This window comes from Zerene cesonia, chromosome 9, assembly GCF_012273895.1.
Source record: "Zerene cesonia ecotype Mississippi chromosome 9, Zerene_cesonia_1.1, whole genome shotgun sequence".
NCBI lineage: Eukaryota > Metazoa > Arthropoda > Insecta > Lepidoptera > Pieridae > Zerene > Zerene cesonia.
The window spans coordinates 3,579,317-3,600,137 of NC_052110.1; the positions used below are offsets into that span (position 1 = coordinate 3,579,317).

General features: G+C 32.5%; 1 protein-coding gene across 1 annotated transcript; it reads left to right on the plus strand.

The window, feature by feature from the left end:
- Nucleotides 1-13,792: 13,792 nt before the first annotated feature.
- Nucleotides 13,793-18,440, plus strand: LOC119829051 (inhibitor of growth protein 1). The gene is made up of 5 exons (XM_038351416.1): nt 13,793-14,037; nt 14,476-14,682; nt 15,172-15,357; nt 16,178-16,294; nt 16,719-18,440. Exons 1-5 carry the CDS (start codon nt 13,902-13,904, stop codon nt 17,039-17,041), a joined length of 969 nt encoding a protein of 322 aa, XP_038207344.1. The 5' UTR covers nt 13,793-13,901; the 3' UTR covers nt 17,042-18,440.
- The last annotated feature ends 2,381 nt before the right edge of the window (nt 18,441-20,821 follow it).

Genomic DNA, 20,821 nt, shown 5'->3' on the forward strand with positions numbered 1-20,821 from the left:
ATTGAATAATACCTCACTTTATTGCTCTAAGTGCATTTAAGGACTTGTAATCACATCTTCTAGAAAGTTTACTGTCCTTTGTAATGTGTCTGTAAAGTTAATTTAGTGATTCGCCGTGACTTTTCAATACTTATCTCTTATCTACTTAAAGGACAAACGCTTAATTTATATTTACTGTTTAATAAACGACAGTAAGAGACACAAGTACGTAATTACTATTATTCCCAAGCTATGATTAAATTTAAATATAGGTTTCGGTCATATTATGTTTATTACCACAATAAAATTTAACATAAATGTTCCTTAATTTTTTTTTTATTTCAGGATATACTACAGGCTATGCAGAATAAATATCACATCAATTTGTACCAACAATTTTAAATTTTAACTATAAATATACATAAAAAAATAATCTCTACTTTTTTTAGAACACAATTAAGATTCTCACAAAATACAGTGGGCGAAAGTCCTAAGCAATCTATTCCATATAAACATTTTACAAGGCAAAGTTGCCATGTCACTATCATTATAATATATCGACAATCTATCTTACAAATCGGCTTGTGACATCTCAATACAGCGCTATTCACGACAATATTATCCGTTATAAGATAATCTGCTATCAATATGTAAAGTCTGCAAAGAGATCACATTCCAATACGGCTAGATCTTCTTACAATGTGTCAAAGAAACAAGGTACTTGATAATAAATTATTATGTGTAAATATGCTGTCTTCTCTTAGCTCTTTCTTATGAGTAAATAGAAATCAGATACAGATGTCTTATTCGAATTATCGCTAATAAATATAGCTGGAACACTGTAAAAATTTACTTGAGGTAATTAAAAAAGTATTGACAGTCATGTTATTGAAAATACCTACGTTACTTGTAAGATTAGGTTAATTTGAAATTTAAAAGTATAATTAGTAATCAATCAAATTACTTATATAATGCTGAAACTTTAAAAAGTCTCTGTGATAAATAGCTTGTATGAATTTTGCTTAGTCATTTAGATTTCTTTATCATTGTAAAAAAACATACTGAAAATATTTGTAAAGCTGTTGGTTTTAGACTTTTTAAAACCAACGCAATGGCTGTGAAAGAAATCCACCGTGCAAGACAATACGAACTATCTATTCAACACTTTACCACTAACAATGCACCTAATAGAGCTATCTTGGAATACTACAAATATGAGCCCTATTATAATCCCTTTTCAAGTGTACCGACATCAGTTGTCCGACCGCGCTCTACCCTTCACTAGTCTCCTACGGTGCTTAATTACGCCCACGGTGCGTTCATTTATTAATACAATACCTATTGATGTTCATAACGAGATTTCATTAATTAAGGCCGCGGCAATTTCTATTTTCATGTCTATATTGAATTAATATACAATTATATGGGAATAGCTATGGAGGATGTGAGAGGATATCTATTAATCTTGTAAATTAAACTACAGATGTAATGTTAATATCATAGATGAAAGTCGCATCATTATACACATTATTGTTTCGTAAATATATTATTATTATTACATTTGAAATTAGATTTCCAATCTATTCAACGCATTTAATTAGGTTTATTGTTAAAGCAAATCAATTTTCAATTAGACCATGAACATTTCATTGATATAATGAAAATAATAATACTGGACCTTATTTTACTCCGCATTGGCACCGTTGACTTAAAAGCCATTATAACATTATATACAGTCCTATTTAAGAGGTTTCAAACATTATACAAACAAACACAACAGCCTCATACGATCATGATGAATAGCCTTCAAATTACAGTCCTTATAAATTACTATTCAACCCACAATGTCGTCCATACATCAATATATTTCAGTCGTGACGTCACGCACACCCAACCAAATGCGGAACACCTCAAAACGTACCTCAAGATGTCCCTTGCAGCATTTTCGCTGTAATTTATGCAATAAACTGTACTGATTACTTTTACATGTACAGTGTACAATACGCAATCCGTAAATACCTTATGAACTGTTCTATGGGGAGTTATCGATGGATGTAGAATTGGATGAAGAGAACGCATATTGTTAAGTCGATAATGGGTTGATCGGTTTCGCCTGTAGGTTATGGTTTGTTTTGCTCAGTCAGTTTCGTAAAATAGTCACGAATATTATAGAAAATACTACTGATATATGTTTTGTTCCTCGTCTTACTCTAAGCAATAAATTATAGAGATATATAACGTGTACTATATATATATATATGAACTTAAAGCTTAGACCTAGTCAAGCTTAAAGAACAAGTACTTTATAAAATCTTTTTCGAGATATGGGTGAAAATTCCGTTAGCACAAAAAAACTACAATAATTTAAGACAATCTATTTTGCTTATTTTGTAAAACTAATCATCGATGGGTTTCATTTTATTGACTGAACACTGTAAATATATTATCGTACGGTAATCCACATAGAGTGACAAACAAAAAATTAACTAACAAAACTTAATTTTGGCGATCTTAAGATGTATCTAGGGCAAATTCGTTTAAATCATCCAAAAATTTAACATCTTCTCGATTACAGATTGTTTACAAACTCTCTTTAAATAATCGAATAGAATTACTTAACCGTCTCCATTATGAAGTAAGGTATTTTCGAAGAACAAGATTAGAGAAAACCCCAGTGTGGCACGAGCAAATAATCGCATTAGCACATATCTGTTCGAGTAATGAACGACTGCCGCAAACCACCGGTAGACATCGAAACACGCTATCCACTAGATAATTGACTCTTACTCTCGGCTGCACGTTTACCACGAGTTTTTAACAGGAAAATATTCAAAAATACATTATTAAACACCCTACTTATATTATAAACGGAAAAAGTTTGCAAGAATATATGGATGTTTGTTACTCTTTCACGCATAGATAACTGAGTAGATGTTGATGATACTTGGCAGTGGTGTAGCTTATGTATCAGAATAACACATAAGAAATACTTGGTTTTGCCCGCATGAAACCGCGCGATACAGCTAGCATTAAATAAAATCCCGTTTGCTTCTCTTATAAGAAAGTGCAATTATTTTCCCTTTCTCTAAATTCTGATTGTTGACGAAACATAACAGTAACAAAATTTTTCTTTTTTACACAAAAGTTATCCGCATGTTTGTAACCACGCTGCAAAGTTAAATTAATAAATTTTCTTAAAACATGAATTGATTGGCTATTGCAAATATATAGATATATATATATTGGCTATTGCAAATATATCTTTTCTCTATAACTCTTTTTTTTTTCAGCCCTCATACGAGGCCTGTGCCCAGCAGTGGGAACATATATAGGCTGATGATGATGATGATGATGATACCTCATATGCCAATAAATAAGTAGCATAATAATGAACGGCAATAAAATCAAATGGCAACCCTACACACAATTATCATAGTCTTTTATATGGCATTTAATGGCACAGGAAGAGATTATTCAATTAATTGATAAGGAAGAGTGTAGATAGCAGATAGTGGACGCCGCGTGCATCAATGTCCGTCCGTGATACGTGCCTGGACACAACCTCGTCGCTTGTTTCAGTCTATTTGTGTTGCCAATTAAAAGATTTTAGATCTAGTTTCACTGACGTAGACGTATCTGTAGCAAATTATGCAATCGATCCGAAAGCGGCGGTTGAAACATTATTATTGATCTCAATTCTTACAAAATTGTAAGTTCATTAAAATAAATTTGTACGATCACTATCTACATTTATAATATACAATATGAGTGTTATGAATATACAGTTAATTAATATTGAATTGAAATTATTTCAAATTGCATTTAATGGAAAAATAATAAAAAAAAATATAAAAAATAATTGAAACATAGAATGATGACCATGAAACAAACTAGAAAAGGCAACATCGACGCATGAAAATTCTGCTTCGTTGCATATGCAAAAATACACGTCTAGTATGCATGACCGTGCCAAATACATACTTACGATTTAGAACCAGGTCGGAAATATCAACAATTGGTCTTCAGACAATAAGTATGCTAGCGAAAAGGTACGAGTCATCAATCACGACCATTATTTATTCTATCGATCGTCTCAGATCGTTTCGGCTTGAATTGGGACGCGTACCAGTCAGAGATGGGGCGGATTTTTGCTAGTTTCGTGTTTAGGCTCTGACAATGTCCCACGTAAATATCATTTCACTTGCGCTTCCGAATTTTCCTCATAAAAGTTTAATGATGTGAACTTTGTGCGTATTCCACATTATTATTTTCATATTATTACATTTAAATTTATGAGTACATTCTACGATACTTACAAAAACCATCTACAATACTATTTCTAAAATGTCTAGTTTAGTATTGATAACAGCTCACCCTCTCTCAATACGTTTGACGCAAGTATTTGCTGACGAGTTCTGTAGTTCTACTGTGGACACCAATTGATCGACACTCTCCAACTCAGTGGCTGACAATGTCCTAGGAAATTATCAAATTAGTTGTCTTTAAAGTAAATATGTTATTTGAGACATAGGACAGATTTGTGTGTCAATACGAGCTTATTTTAAAAATGTTTATATGGGCCTTTAAGTATTTCTACCTACTCTCTTAAACAAGGCTAGAAAGGTAGAGATTGGACCAGTTGTATATTTTTGTATGTGGAAATCGTGCACGCTTCGGCATGAGATAGGCCAGCTCGTACCGGGGAAGTACCACACCGCCATAGAAGACCGGAGTGAAACAGTACCATGCTGCCGTTCGGTGAGCCGGAAGCCCACATTTTTTTCCTTACCCTTCAAAGTCCCTTTCTTTATTCCCCTCGTCAATCCTTTCTTAATCTCTTTCCAATTTAATGTCGGCATTCCATCTGTAGAGGCATAAGGTCTGCAATCGAACTTACGCTTCTCCAAATACTCATGGGCGGTAGTAGCGCTTACCATCAGGCGACCCACCAACTGTATTACCAACGATGACATAAAAAGAGATTTAATTATATAATTTTATATTTTTCTATTTATTACATTTCACTAATGTTGTATTCTTCAGGAATAAACAGACAACCAGGTCTTATACCGGTACAAAATAGAGTAAGAAAACGGTCTCTTTGTAACATAATTTCTTTTATCACACAATAATTTTACCGTCAAGCAATCAAATCAAAAGTGCCGGAAAGCGACTAAACACCATAAATCATAGCTTGTACTACACATTAATTAAACAACATTTTAACATCAAAATATAATCAATGTAAAGCGCACGTAGTATAACGGAGAACAGAGTATTCGAGGCACAAATCAATTACCAGCAATCATTAGCAAACGATTGCAATGTCAGTATTCTAAGGCGAAGCCCGCGGCGTCCACGGTAGCATGAAACCGCTGCAATATTACAGCTCATTAGCGCAGGTGAAACTTGACAATTCCCCGACCATTCGAACGAGAACCGCGAAAAACTGCTTGCTAATCTTATTCTCAACCGCTACTTGCGTATGCGCGGTCGAAACAGGGATCTTGGTGAGTTGGCTGAATAAATAATAGTACCAGGAGGTCGTCTAATATAATGGAAGCAATTATCCCTGCTTTGCGTTTTATAATGTTTCAGTTTCCGTTCTAATCTATTCATTTCATCCAAGTAAAGATAAATTATACCAACAGTAATACTTTCATTACAGATTATATATCGTAGGAATTAAGGACTTCCCTGGATATTCATTTCGTTTTGTGAATTTCTATCCGTCATAACACCCACAGGCCACATGCAAGAATTAGAGCGCTTTAGGCGATTTCACGTATCTAACCGTTATGCGGAACTGTTACTATGCCATGTTTTCGATTATAGAAATTAAAAAAAAAGTGAGGGTATAAACTGTTTAATAATTAAAGGTCAATGTTGATAATGCGTGGTTGTATAATAATATCCTTGCATTTAGTAAATTCAACAAGGTCGCATACAAAAATGGCATAATGAATGGACAGTAAACAACTTATCTGTGATTCATAATATCCAAAAGGATTTTGAGGCCTTAGATTTTATATAACCAACTTAACTAATATAAATCATTATCACGCCTTATTAGCTTTATCGGTAGGTTTGTATATTTTCATGTAACAAACTCTTTTAGATTCAATTTTGACCAACTTTAAACAGACAAATTTAATTCAAACTTTTTATGCTAGATCGATATATGTAATAATATCGATATATATAAAATAATGTACACATAATAATTTTACGAGTTTATCTTTTTGTTTTTTCTTGATTGGGAACGTCAGGTTTAAATTATTTATTTCCTTATATATACTCTATATATGTGAGCCAATTTCATTATCCAAGATTTCTGATAGATGATGATTCTTCAAATTAACTATCATAGAAAAGCAACTCCTATTTTAATATCTATAATATTACATGCCATAAGAGAAATGTGAATAGCAATAGGAATTCCATATTAATACATAGTTTAAAACAGCATACATGTTCGTTTCGTAGCTTATTCGTTTGAAGCCTGATCTATAGAAATTCAACAATTATAATATATATTCACACCACACTGTATCGTACTTATCAATTCTACTTTTTTGTTTGAAAAATAGCCTGAAAAAATTTAGATGGTGTAGCAAATTAAAGAACCTAAACAAATATAATTCTTACGGGTTGATCAACAAAAAAATATCTTTAATGTGTACTCACTACGTTACAAGGAAAAGGATTTTGATTGTTCCATGCTTAGATATTCGGGATAGATTTTCTCACTATATTTGTTAATTAAAATTCCCATGCTATGGGTATAAGACGGATAGTTTCAATTAGAAACCTATTAGCGTGTATACAGTGCTGTTGAATTTTTAAATTACATCTTTGAACCATATTATTGTGAAGTCCGTCGACGAAAAAAAATTTTTAATCGAAGGGTTATGAACGAATACGCAAAGGCTACATGAAGAAAATAGAGAACAAAATTATAAAAAAAATAGTAATAACATTCTAACACTGACTTAGACTGCATTAGGTTGATTACATTCCATGATTTCAAATTTAACCTTCATACCACAATATAATTAAGATAGATTACAAGATTAAAAATTGAACGAGCGTAACCAATTTATTTTGTCACAAATAAAATCAATAGACACGTTGCTATTTCGTCGTCATCTTCATTACGTCATATATATTTTACGGGATGGCTTCCTGCTATGTTACAGAGATATGCGTGGCCATATTAAATCGTCCCTTCAAACGTTATAGCAGCGTGGGTTCTAGTTGATAGGTTTCCGATTCATCGATGTCTGCAACTAAGTCTATAACTCAAATATTATATCTACGAAGTGCAATTACACGCTTGTCTCGTTTACTAGCCATATAAGTTTAGGTACGTACTTTGGAATTAAAAAGGATTAACAGACGACGACTATTTCCAGGGACTTTAATTCTACTTTAGAAATCGCAATGGCTCAATGAGAACTCGAATAAAAGCAACTATGCTACATATAGTTTATAAAAGTTATATATCATTAAATGCTTATTGTTGGTTTTCTAGAAACATCGCAGGGCACAAATCAAAATTGTGCCAACGACACTATCGCCTTTGTAACGTTTCTTATAAGAATAACTTGTGGAATAAAGAACTATTAATCCTAATGGCCGAGATATGTCAAAGCGTCTGCGGTTGTGGTCGATCCATAATCCCATATTTGTGAGCAGGATGTCAGTGGCACGTCACAAGTCACACCTGTGTCGAAAAGGCTCGATTTCTAATTTATGAGGATTCTTCGGACCCCACACGTTGGCTAGATAAACTACTTATACTGTCTTCCAACTAAATCTTCGAAGTATTCTTGTATAACATATCGACTATAAAGAACTATTATCCGAAGTGAGCATATCACACGTAACAATCTTTTATAACTACGATTATAATCTATAAATCACAATTTTTTATTTTCGAATTCTCTAAACATGCTGCTCATTTACTATGTAATAAATAAGAATGGCAATTCTACATAATTTCCAATATCGATTCCCGTCACCGCATTTTAGCTACCAGGAGCACAGACGAGGTGAAGAGTAGCGGAGCATGTAATAGCCAGCAGCTTCCGCGAGGGAGCGCCGCCATTGTCTAAACAACCGCATCCGTGCGTGACTATCAACAGCGAGGAACTCGGAATTTCTTCTTCTAGAAATTTCCTTCGTATGCTTTTGCAAAAATTGCTTGAACACGAAAAATAGTTATTATTTTATTGTATACATACAGGTATAAAAATGTTGTTAAATCTGTTGGATAACAATGAAAGTTATAAGGTTTATAATCAATTCAAAATCTATTGGTACGATCACATAATATTTTGAAACAATACGATTGAAAGAAATAAACTTTTAAAATTGCACAAACAGCAACCTATTCCTATCGTAAAATAGGTCAGCATAAGCCGTTCCTACAGAAATAGGTTTAAAACCCTTCACTGCATCAGACGGGGAGCACATTAGCTAGCTGGCTTCATGTAACCCGACCTACCCTATTCAATTACACTCCTGCTATTTAGTCCCCACTAAGCCTATTAGAGAAATAAACTTTCAGCTAGAAATGCATCGTGCTGCCGCAATTGGTAGGTATGTAAGTATCATATTATTATTTTACTTAGTTTGCATAGATACCTAAATCGCTAAGCAAAAATATTTTAACTCGTTTAATTATTTTAAAATATAAGATAGGATACATATCGTAAATAGGTACAAAACAACAATTTTTTACTATTTACAAGTGTTATTATTAGCATTACCTGTATGTTAGTATGTACTACTCCTTAAGACTCGATTTGAACTATTTTAAATGGAAATATTTAATTCATTCAAGGATAGGCAACAATACAATGATTTCATATGTTGATCTTATTATCCAGATAAGGATCGCCAAAATTTTTTTCGTATACTCTGTATAAGACTAAGTGAGACAATTTAGTTGATTCCCTCATTTAAGCGTGCTTTCTAGACTGAAATTACGTTTATTTTATCAGACAATATTAAATTCTCTCACATCTAACTAAATTAGCAACTACTCGCACAAGGGGACAACCGGTGAAAACCTTAACACGGATAGAACAACGCAAACGCTAATTTAGCGCAATCCAAAGGATACAATTCTATTGTTCCACCCTGTCTTTCCTTTTACAATTGTATGCGAAGTGCGAGTCAAATTATCAAAGAAAACACGACAATCGTCGCAGACGCTAGTTTCGTAACACTATTATTGTGCCTGAGCTTTGAATATGAAGCTCTTAAATATAAATCTAGTACAATAAAGTACTACAGTTTACAATTGTAGGAACAATTCTTATTAATACGTTGTTTTTGTTTTTCTCTTCTTTGTGTTAAGTTGTATATTTATTGTTGGGATGTTCACTAACAACCTAGGTAGGTATTGCCAATCTCCAAAGTAATCAATCGAACGGATACGAATAGATTTATTAAATTATTTTGCAGAATTGAGTTAGAATAATACAAATACTAAAAATTCTCAAATAAATTACACATACACATGCATAACACCCATTTTAGAAAGAGTTATTAAATATTCGTCTTCTTTGACGTTAATAATTCGCTTAATGTTGTCTTGTGAACTTTGCATTTATATAAATTATTAGCTATTTTCTATATGCAATTTTGTTAAAGAGTTAAAAAATAAAATAACTTTGACACAGACAAATTAACAAAATTAATTTTTGTATTACATAAACAAATACTTCGTTTGCCTTGCATTACTTAATTGGGTCAGTGCAATATAAACATAAAATACAATAGTTGTTTTAGTGAGCATTTAACAATACCGTCGTTTGCCTTAATTGGTAAAGGCAAGCACTACCGCCTACAGCCCTCTGTAAGAATAAATCTATCGCGGCCTACATGTTCAATTAGATAAAACATCACATAAACAGTTCTGTTTATTCGCATATCCTGGCGCCGCCCTGTAGGTACTTTGTGGGTGCCCATACATATCATATATATCAGCATATCAATAATTATTCGTATTTTGTCACATGTTTAGTTTGTAAATTACAAAATATGTGACACTGATAAAATCTCGAAGTCCTTGTCTATAATATCGTTGTGCTTTTTTTTAATTATATAAGTTGCTGAAATGCAAATGATAAAACCTTAGTCTTGTTTATATAAAAATTTACACAGAGTTCTAACATGCACTAGTAAGGTCACCTAACAGTTTGTTCTTTCTAAAATTGATCTTATATCTTTGTAGATATGGACTTAATTTTTTAACCCCTCTTGGCATTAGACCAAGCAAATTAATATAGCTACCTCTTTACGACTCCGCCTAAATAAGTTTTAAAAATCTCAGGAGTATATAGAGCCCTTATTAATTATTAATTAAAATACGTTCAACTGTTCTTGAGCTATGTAACTACCACGATTTTCTCTATTAGGTATAACTATATTCATCTATATATATAAAATTCTCGTGTCACAGTTTTCGTTGCCATACTCCTCCGAAACGGCTTGACCGATTCCTCTGAAATTTGGTAAGCATATTGGGTAGGTCTGAGAATCGGCCAACATCTATTTTTTATCCCGATATTCCTACGGGATACGGACTTACGCGGGTGAAACCGCGGGGCGCAGCTAGTATACATATATATTTCTTTCTTTCTACTAGTTAATAATGACGTTGTTTCACATGATGATTATAACAATTATTATCATGATCGAAGTTTTAGTTACAGAGACGGGAGAAGTTCAGTTGCGTTGTTTAATTGTTGCAGTTGTGTTTCATTAGGAGGATCTTAAAATAATCAACTTACTTTGTGATTGAACTCTTCGAGTCCTCCGGCAGCCCAACAAATATAAGTGTAGATGACATCTGTATTTCAAACCTTTACTATTATATTCACAAATAATTTACTACTTTCTACCAAACCAAAGTTAAAAACTTATCAAAACCGACTAAACGTACTTCAAATTTTGAAGACGTCACTATAATTTCACCGAAACAAAATAACGTGCCAGCTTCAATGAAACTGCAGAGCAAACTGTCTCCTTAAATTTAATGTTTATGACAAGGAAATGTGGGCGAAACTTATGTAGGTTGCAGTTGACCTCGGCATAATATAAAGTTATTGCTGTATTTTTGATCTAATTCTACCTTCTAGATATTTTACCCATTGTGCGTGGGTGCGCTAATTTGAATGCAAACAAGGAGTTGATTAAATATGCTGCACATGCGCCTTTTTCCCGATTGTGACAGAAGGAGGTTTGTTGTTTTTCGTGTGTGTGTGTATGTATGTATATTTTTTTGGCACGCCTTGGAGCCTAAACGGCTTGTCGTGTTTTTTGGTGAATCTTATCAATAAATTCATTTTATTCGTGAGAATGAGACTGGGTACAAAAAAAATAGTATTTTGAACCCTTATAGGAGTCTGATGGATGTGTGTTGGTAGTGGATTATCCACCACGCTGGCCAAGTGAGGGTTGGCAGATGTCACAAGTCGTCGAACTTTTGAGTCTTGAACATGCCGGTTTCCTCACGATGGTTTCCTTCACCGTTTTAAGCAATGGTGATGTTATCCACATGTGCAGATAAATTGAAAAATCAATTTATTTCCTGCACGCCCGCTCGCCAGGTCTCGAACCCCGACTTATCGATTTTGAAGTCTGATGTTCTCACCACTGAGCCATCACTACTTTGTGATTAATTATTTACCGGCGGTAAATTATTAAAGAACCTAGATTAAGGATTTAGATTATTTAGAAGTGGTAGGGTAGCAGATCAGTTGCGGTGTGGGAAATTGATGGCGCTAGAGATGATGAGATGATGATGTATAAGTCTGTCTTTTTCCCACAATGGAATTAGTACTGCTTGAAGACGTTACGGTAACCTCCTCCTCCTAACTCGTTTGTAAGTCGTCAAAGGACTTCGCATGTCATATCTGGTATCTAATACTTCTAATTTTGATACATCACGCAAGTATGTCAGGTATTTGGCCCTACTTCCGCATCACATGTTATTTGACTTCACAGGTCAATTGGACGTAAATTACTCTATATCTCAATTTTACCATGAAACGAAGAATGGTAATAATTGGTGGGTAACTTATATTATAACATATCGTTAGTTAAGTCTTATGATAGTATATTTTTATTTATTTTTATTTAAAAGCGTTCCGCACGCGAGTTTGCCTTTTTAGTATATTACTACGACCTACTTTTCACTAGTAGTCATACATTTTTAATATAGCGTCATCCCACGGAAATTAGGAGAGATTCAATTGCTCATCATAATGAGTTATGGAATGAGTTGTGTATCATATCGTTTAATAGCTCATGTCGCTCTCGAGCCTCCTAAATATAGCCAGACACAATAATTATAATCATAACAATGCTCCGTTGCGACGTGAAAGATGTTGTTGTTGCGCCAAAACAAACAAAAACAAAGCATTTATGTTATTGGTAAGAATAGCATTTAAGGATTAATTCAATAAACATTTTTTGACTAACAGTACAATATAAACCAACACGTGCAAATACAATAATTATTACTGTCTTAAAAATAGCGTACAATAAGCGAAGAAGGATACAAGATTTATATTTCTTAGGTCCTCGGATTGACTATGTAATGACGACCAAGTATTCTTAAGAGATACCAGAAAGGTAGGTGACATCGCTCCATCGGATAAAGGAGGATCCACGACCAGTCTACGCGACTGCGGGCCGGTAATAATTCGCTTGCGCAATTCAGTTTAATTTTAAAACTCGTTTTATCCTGATTAAATAATTGAATGAATTTTCTTTTCGTATATAGGTATCCTTACTTATTGGACTTTTTTAATCCTTTCAACGAATCTATTATATGGCATGATTTTTATGTCAACTGCTGAAAATAATTAGGACACTAGAGAATAGCCATTCTGGCTAGAGTGTTGGGCTACTTTTAAAAACTTCTTTTGACTATGCATGTCAAGCATGTTCCATTAAAAAGTATACATAACTTGAAATTTTATGAAATCTTAAAGATGGCGCCACTGGCATCTCGACGTAAATATCATTAATCTATCTTAAACTTAATGTACAAAACGTGCCATTAATAATTGATTTATATAAAATAATATTATTTAATAAAACTATTTCCTTTTCAAAACAATAACAAATCGTTGTTAGTTATTTATAAACTAATAATGTCATTTACTAACCAGTAAGCAATGACATTACTCGTCCTTGTCTCTGGTATGACGCTTGATAATGTTGCCAATCTAAAGGTACTTTACCCGTATTAGGTATATTTAAATCAAATCAAAACAATAATAATCATAATATTATTAACTCTCGTAAAACTATGCTTGATAATTGTTTTCTACAAAAAAGGGATCACCGACGTTCTAGGATCCTTGAGATTTTAAAATGAAAGGCAATAACAGCAATTTGAGAACCTCCTTCGTTTTTGGGAACGTCGATTAAAATCGTTACTTACTTTGATTTTGAATTTGATGAATAATATTTTATTATTTAAACCTGAAGTTAATAATTTATCCTATATCTAGGATAACCACCAATCTTCAATTAATGATATATTTTTCAAAACTTCGAGTTTCTTTTCTCAAAAAACTAATTACTGTATCAATCTATTGCATATCCGTTGCGTCTATTAGCTTAGAAATGATTATTAACATCGAACATAAACATGGATAAACGAAAGACCTTGCTTATTTAATATATATTTAATTTCTGTATTAAATATTTAATAAATCTGTCAAGATGAGGAAAATAACGATTATATAAATGGCAACTCATTGTTGACGACTATGGACTGACGGCCATTTGACGGCTACTAAGACGAGAGTCTAGTTGTTATTCGTTTTAAAAATAAGATACTTTTTCTGCTTCTTTGTGTATTAAATAATGAAAAGTGCTCAAATGGTATAATCATGTTTAACCAAACATCAACCGAAGCGTTGCTCTCGGCAACTTACGTTGAGAATTACTTAGATATCGTCGATAATCTACCTAATGACTTGCAACGACATTTATCGCGTATGCGAGAGTTAGATGTTACTTATAGAGGTAATATGAATGTCGTATTCTAATATTTTGTTAACATCTAAGATACTCCTTACATTATATCAAGTCTTAAAAGCCGTTGCATCGATTAAAAATACTCTTTCACTGTTTTGTTGACACAGGCTTTTTTGCCAATTATAGACGCGTGCTTTGGTATATAGTCGACTCTCGATAGCCATGGACGAAAATAACATAGTTCTTCGCTATTAATACACTAGTTTCGCAATATAACTTCTTTAAACTGTATTTCCGGAATACTTAAACATTATTTTATGAATGAAGTAAAATTTCCTAATTTGTCTATGGGCATATTGCCCATACTTAAACTTTCTATTTTTTTTATTATTGATAATCCTGTGTAAAGTAATAATTAACTATCTTCACATAACATTATTAAACTCATTAAATAATTTATTAATAATATGTAAATTTTTTTGCCAGAATGCCTAAGAGATGCAGAGACTCACTTAGCAGTGTGTATTGGTCCAAATACAGAAGAAAAGCGCCGTGGGCGTGCAGCATTGCGTTTGCAAGCTGCTTTGGTAGCAGCTCAAGAGATTGGAGATGAAAAACTACAGGTTGTTCAGCTCTTACAAGACCTTATAGACAACAAACAGAGGTCACTTGATGCTGATCACAAGAAGCTAGGTAAGTATTACACAGAACTTTATCCTATAGCCATTTCCAAAGATAATTATTTTCCAAAGATAGTAATATAATGAAGCAAGAAATAGAATGAACAAAGTAAATAGAACTTATCTGCTTGTTGCCCTTAATATATTGACTTATTTAAGAATGTTTGCAGAATATAATACTATAAAAATTATAAATGATTTAGAGATTATGATTATGCATAAAACTCTTTTGCATGTTGGGGCAATTGTACGTCTCGGTCTGCAATATACTACATTTTTTGAAACACTGTTTCATGAACATATGACACTTGCATTACGTTGCCAAATGGTATGAATATAGGATTTCACATTTCATCTAAATTATAAATGACTGAATAGTAAATTTGTATATCCTCCTACAACAATGAGCAATTGGCAAGTTTTATAAGTACATTATGGCACATTAGCTCACAGATTTTACAATATGAACATTTTAAATTATCTATTATTATTTACTTTCCAGTATCCTGCTTAGAGGTAAACACAAATGGCACAACAAAGGAGGAGCAAACTGCAAACTCGGAGAATCGATCCAATGAGAAGGACACAAGCTCACAGCAGACACAGCAACAGAGTGCACCACCACCACCACCACCAGAGAGGACTACTGAAAAGGAGAAGGAGAAACCGGAAAAAGAGAAGGCTGGAGGTGAGTTAACTTCGTATCAGTATATGTATTTTGAAAATTTTTACCTAGATTTAGGTATGTATGTATGTACATAAGTACATTGATATAGTTAATAAAGACTTCAACATATTCTATTAGAGGATATGAATATTAGGAATGTTATTTTTGTTCTGTTTAATTTTAGCTTTATTTTTTTTTCTCCTTTTATGTCAAGTTAACTGTAAAGTCTGGTGTTTTTATTTAAAGCCATAAGTTGTTGCACTTATTCCTCAATAAATAAATAATACAATAAAATATTTTTTCACTGAGATCAAACACTGCTTAGCTCTTATAACATCATATTTGTGTTTATGTATTACTATCATTAAACTTGAATAATTTATTTGTTTGCTTGAATGTGCTTATCTCATGAACTACTAGGCCAATTTGGATTAAATTTGTAGAGATAGTTTCAGACCTGATAAAGGACATAGGAAATTCCACAGGATCTGGAATTATGCCGGTTAGACCCCAGAACTGCCTATCTATTCCTTTAACTACACTGGTTAAAGGAATTAGCAGGAATTAGAATTAGAATTATTAATTACAAGCCATGGCCTGAAAACAAGTTAAATACAGTATTTTCTCTTGTTTGATTTTACGCGAGAATAATACATTTAGAAATTAAAGGCTTTTTAACGAAGTTTAAACACAATTTATTAATTATATTATGTAACCCACGCTCGCCGCAAACTGTTCGAAACGTCGGGATAAATAATATAATGAATAAATCGCTATTAAAATCAATTTAATTTCTAAAGTTAATTATACTTATAATTTTATGTGTATGTATGATTATCAGGCGAGCGTTGGTCGAAGCGCGCGCGTCGCTCGCGCACGGCGGCTGGCGCGGCCACGGACGGCGCCGACTCGAGCGAGCGGGACAGCGAGCGGCACACGCACAGCACGCACAAGAAGGGTCAGTGGACATGCGTGTGTGTGTGTGTTTGTGCGTGTACGCGATATTGCACATACGCTGTAGTGTATGTGCAATATCGCACGTATGTGTACATACTAACATATTTTTACAAAGTTTTTCCTTAATTCTCTTTTGAGTATATTTTTTGTCTAACTGTGCATGTGATTTAGTTATTCATTTACTTGAACTTAAAAAAACAATGAACTTGTGTTAAAGGTAGTGTAGTTTAACAGAATCTAAATGAGGTTTAGAAAAATGGGTAGACAAATCAACTAATAAATATTGTTTATGTAGCATCATTAATATATCAATCAAATTTTGTTAAACAGGAGATACAGGATGCTCTCTCTCATTATTAAAAAAATTCAACCGCATTAACTACCCAAATTATTGCATATATTTTTGTAACTATGAATTTATTCAGGTATTGGGAAGAAGAAGAAACGCAAAGCACGCCAGGCCGCGCAACGGTCAGAGACCCCGCCAGAAGAAACAGACGCTATCGACCCAGACGAGCCTAGATATTGTCTCTGCGATCAAATATCGTTCGGAGAGATGATCTTATGCGACAATGACTTGTGTCCCATAGAATGGTTCCATTTCTCCTGTGTTTCACTCACAACTAAGCCAAAAGGGAAATGGTTCTGTCCAAAATGCAGAGGAGACAGACCGAATGTGATGAAACCCAAAGGACAGTTCCTCAAAGAGTTGGAGAGGTATAATAGAGAAAAAGAAGAGAAAGCATAGCGCTCGCTGAAAAAGAAGTAAGGCGGTTGTGATATAGGTTAACAGCGGAATGGATGTTACGGTGTAGTTTGAAATGGTGAATCAGAACTGAGATTTTTCGCTAATAAATAAATATGTATATTTTTGCGTTAAATTATTATGAGTAGAATTTTATGTTTCATTATTAAAAGTTGATTCAGTATTTTTAAATTGAATGTGATTTTGCATCAATAGTAAATGGTCATAATGCTAATAGGTTGTTGTACATTTATCATACCTTGTATACAGTAATATATTTATTCTTGTACCTGAATATTAAGAAACAGTATCGCACTAAAACATTGGAAATGTTCAAGATTGAGAAATGTCGAGTCTTCCATAACAAATGATGCCTTAGCAATATTTGTTTGGCAATAATCTTTATAATACTCTCGGTGTTATTAGCAATTTTGATTGTTTTCAAGTAGTAAATTGCATTTTTATATAGCATAATATAAGCATTATAAACGATTTACACTCATGGATATTCGTACATAATGTATACCTAAGAATCTTTATATTCAGGTGTAGGTGAAAATTACTGCCATGCAATAGAATACAAAATAAAATTGTTTATAACGGTCATTCCTCACTGGGAATATTTTAAACGATAATATACTTACTATTTCACTTTTACGTACGAGAGGCGGCAATTACACCATCCGTCATTTTCATTTACGATACTTGGATAGTTGGAAAAATTGTTTTATTTATAATATTACTATACAATTCGAGAAATATTTTAATTTTAATGTTTCTTTATTTTGATTGGATGGAAATCGCAAATTTATTTTCTTACCAAAAATATGGAGTGGCAGCTGACAAAGATTTCTTATGCGATATTATGACAAAAAAGTGGTTCATATTATATTAAGTTACTCCATTCCAAGCTGTACCTGAGTACCGAATCAATTTGATTAAAAAATGAAGGAAGTTGCTTTAACATAGCCTATAGGCGATTACTAGGCCATGATAATGTTGAAAGTTTGTTAAAACTGAATTACTATAAATCTATGTTTACCTGCTTCTGTGGGAATTATATTTTCTTTCACTCAGGATTCATGACATGACATGTAAAAAATGTTAAAGAATTCTCAAATGTGATTACAATTAATAATTATTATTGATGTTCAGATGTATATAAAGTACATTAATAAGATTTATTATAAGAATCTCTAGTGACATAGAGATAATTTCGCAATTTTGATAAAGTGCTCTTCGATGGAAGTAAACTTATTTGTAAATATTTGTACGCTGCGATAATGTGAAGTACAGCGTAATGATGCGCATTTATGATAGTTATTGTATAGATTTTTCCTATAAAGATAATTAGTTTACGTAAACAGATTAATTTTTGTCATTTTAAATAAGATTTAATTTATATATGTTGTTTTATTTTGATCCTCTTCCGACCTTCACATAAATTGAAAAAAAAAAAAGATATTTCAAAATTCCAATTTTTTAATTCTTTACACAACGCCGTCTAGTTACTAAACATAATTTTAATTTCATTGAGGTTGCGTTTCTCAAAGTATGCTATTTGATGGACGGTTAGGGGTATTGGTAGAAGCATAAATTCAAGTTTGTGGGGTCTACCACCCTAGACTCGCGGCGGCCATCTCGGTTTAACGCTTTATCTCATCAATTCTACAGAAACATTTCACAAAACATTATCGTTAGTCAAAATTGTCTACAACTTTGTTTCTGGAATTTTTTACCATTGAATTAAAAATAAAGAAATTATAAACAAAAAAGTTTTAACCTTGGCCAAAGTTTGGGAGTAGTAAAAAATTGTGTTTATATACTTTTGCACATGTTCTTCGAATTTCCCCTATGTCATCACAATTTTATCGGGACGCACCGACACAAAATAATAAATAATTTAAACATTGATAAATAAATGTTCGTAAAGCATTTTTCATTGACAATTTAGGAGACTAGATGCACCGCGCAGTTTCACCCGCGGACGTTAGCAATTATATATATAGCTCATATTTTATTCTGATATCGGTCGCCCTCTGCATTGCTTTTGTAAAACTATTTGTCATGTGCTTGATTTGAGTGGGATTTCGTGTGGTCTTTGGAACACGACATCGCAGGACGTTAAAAAATAGGAGAGGATAAGAAAATAAATAATATGTCTTTCTAAATTCACTATAATCTATATTGAATATACAATCATTTACCTATTAGTAACCATGCAGAATATAATAATGTAAAACATTTTATAATATGATTGAAATCTACATTTTAAAGAGAAATCTATTATGCTAACAATTAAAATTCAATGTAATTAGGCCGATAAAATTATGTATAAGAATTTGTTCATTATTGATAAAATATTGCAATGGCTTATATTTTCGACTAGATTATTATTATATTTAATTACATATTGCGAACTATTGATTAACATTTCATTTAAATCGAAAAGTTGATATTTAAATCGAAAATTTGTTCGAACTGAAACTATTTTTCAAATTGAAACTACTGTGCTATTATTGTACAATAAATTAATTTATTTCCTACTAAATCTAAAATAGTAATGGCACATTGCACAACGCACGGCATAATCGATTGGAGAAAGGAAAATCACTCGTAAAAATTATAAAAAAATATTTTGTTATTAATGATGAAAGACAAAACCAGTAAGTATTTAAAACAAACACAAGCCGTAACATATAATTAAGTTTCAAATTAAAAACGATTCAACCACGTTTGCGATTTTCATTTAAATTTTCGTAAATTTACGATCACACAAATAGAGGTTCTACCGCAAATCAAAATACCAAAATCGAGTCGCATACTTAATAAAACAAAATTCCTTAAATGCCGCTACGTAAAAAGCAATGATCGCACAATTATACGTTTTCAAACCAAAAACGGCGACGTAATTTAGCTCACAAATACTAAAATAAAAAAGGCAAGAATAATACTTTTACAATTATATAAAATGCTATAAGTACAAACACATCTTAACACTAATATAAAATATAGTTTGTGACAGTGATTATATGACACAAGTTTGAACACATAGCTATTAAATAAAGATTAAACACAGCAGAGTACACGAATAAATACTTCTTACTACATCTGGTACAATACTCATTGTGTGTCAGATTCATTGTGTGTAATGGATAAATCTTTATGTATTAATATAATTAAGATACTCAGAGGCGCAGTATAAAGATTTTTTCTAAAATAATAACAGTACTAATACAGAGTTAATATATTATTTTCGTCTTGTTGCATAACATCCATTAAGTGAACAAAATTCATTCACGAATCCTTATTGCTTCTCATCTCAAACAAGAAATAAATATTTATGAAATATATTTGCACTTTAAAAACTCTACCACAAAAATACGCTCTAAATACAATAATTATCATTTTGTATTATTGAATTACTATAAAAAATTCTAATGTTTAATCTAAAACTCTTTGAAAATTTTCATGAGAACGCCTTTATATACCAATAATTTTGTTTTCAAAAACTGTTGCATTTAAACCCAGACGCCATGTGGATTTTTGTTAGTGGGAGCTGCGTTTTCTAGCTGCCTCGGTGATCCAATTATTCTTCTAGCACTTCCCGCTTTGCACATACCTGTCACAGAAAATTTTCATAAAAGTACGGTAAAAATATAATTAGGAAAAAATAAAGTAAATATTACCAAGATTATGTTCATTATATTTGTGGGAGTCGAGCACGCTTCGGCACGAATTGGGCCAGCTCGCACCGGGGAAGTACCACACCCCCACAGAAAA

Coding starts and splice junctions, on each gene's coding strand:
- LOC119829051 (XM_038351416.1), top strand. CDS start 13,902: ATGTTTAACCAAACATCAACCGAAGCGTTGCTCTCGGCAACTTACGTT. Junction 14,683..15,171: donor TGCTGATCACAAGAAGCTAG/GTAAGTATTACA, acceptor TTTACTTTCCAG/TATCCTGCTTAGAGGTAAAC. Junction 15,358..16,177: donor GGAAAAAGAGAAGGCTGGAG/GTGAGTTAACTT, acceptor TATGATTATCAG/GCGAGCGTTGGTCGAAGCGC.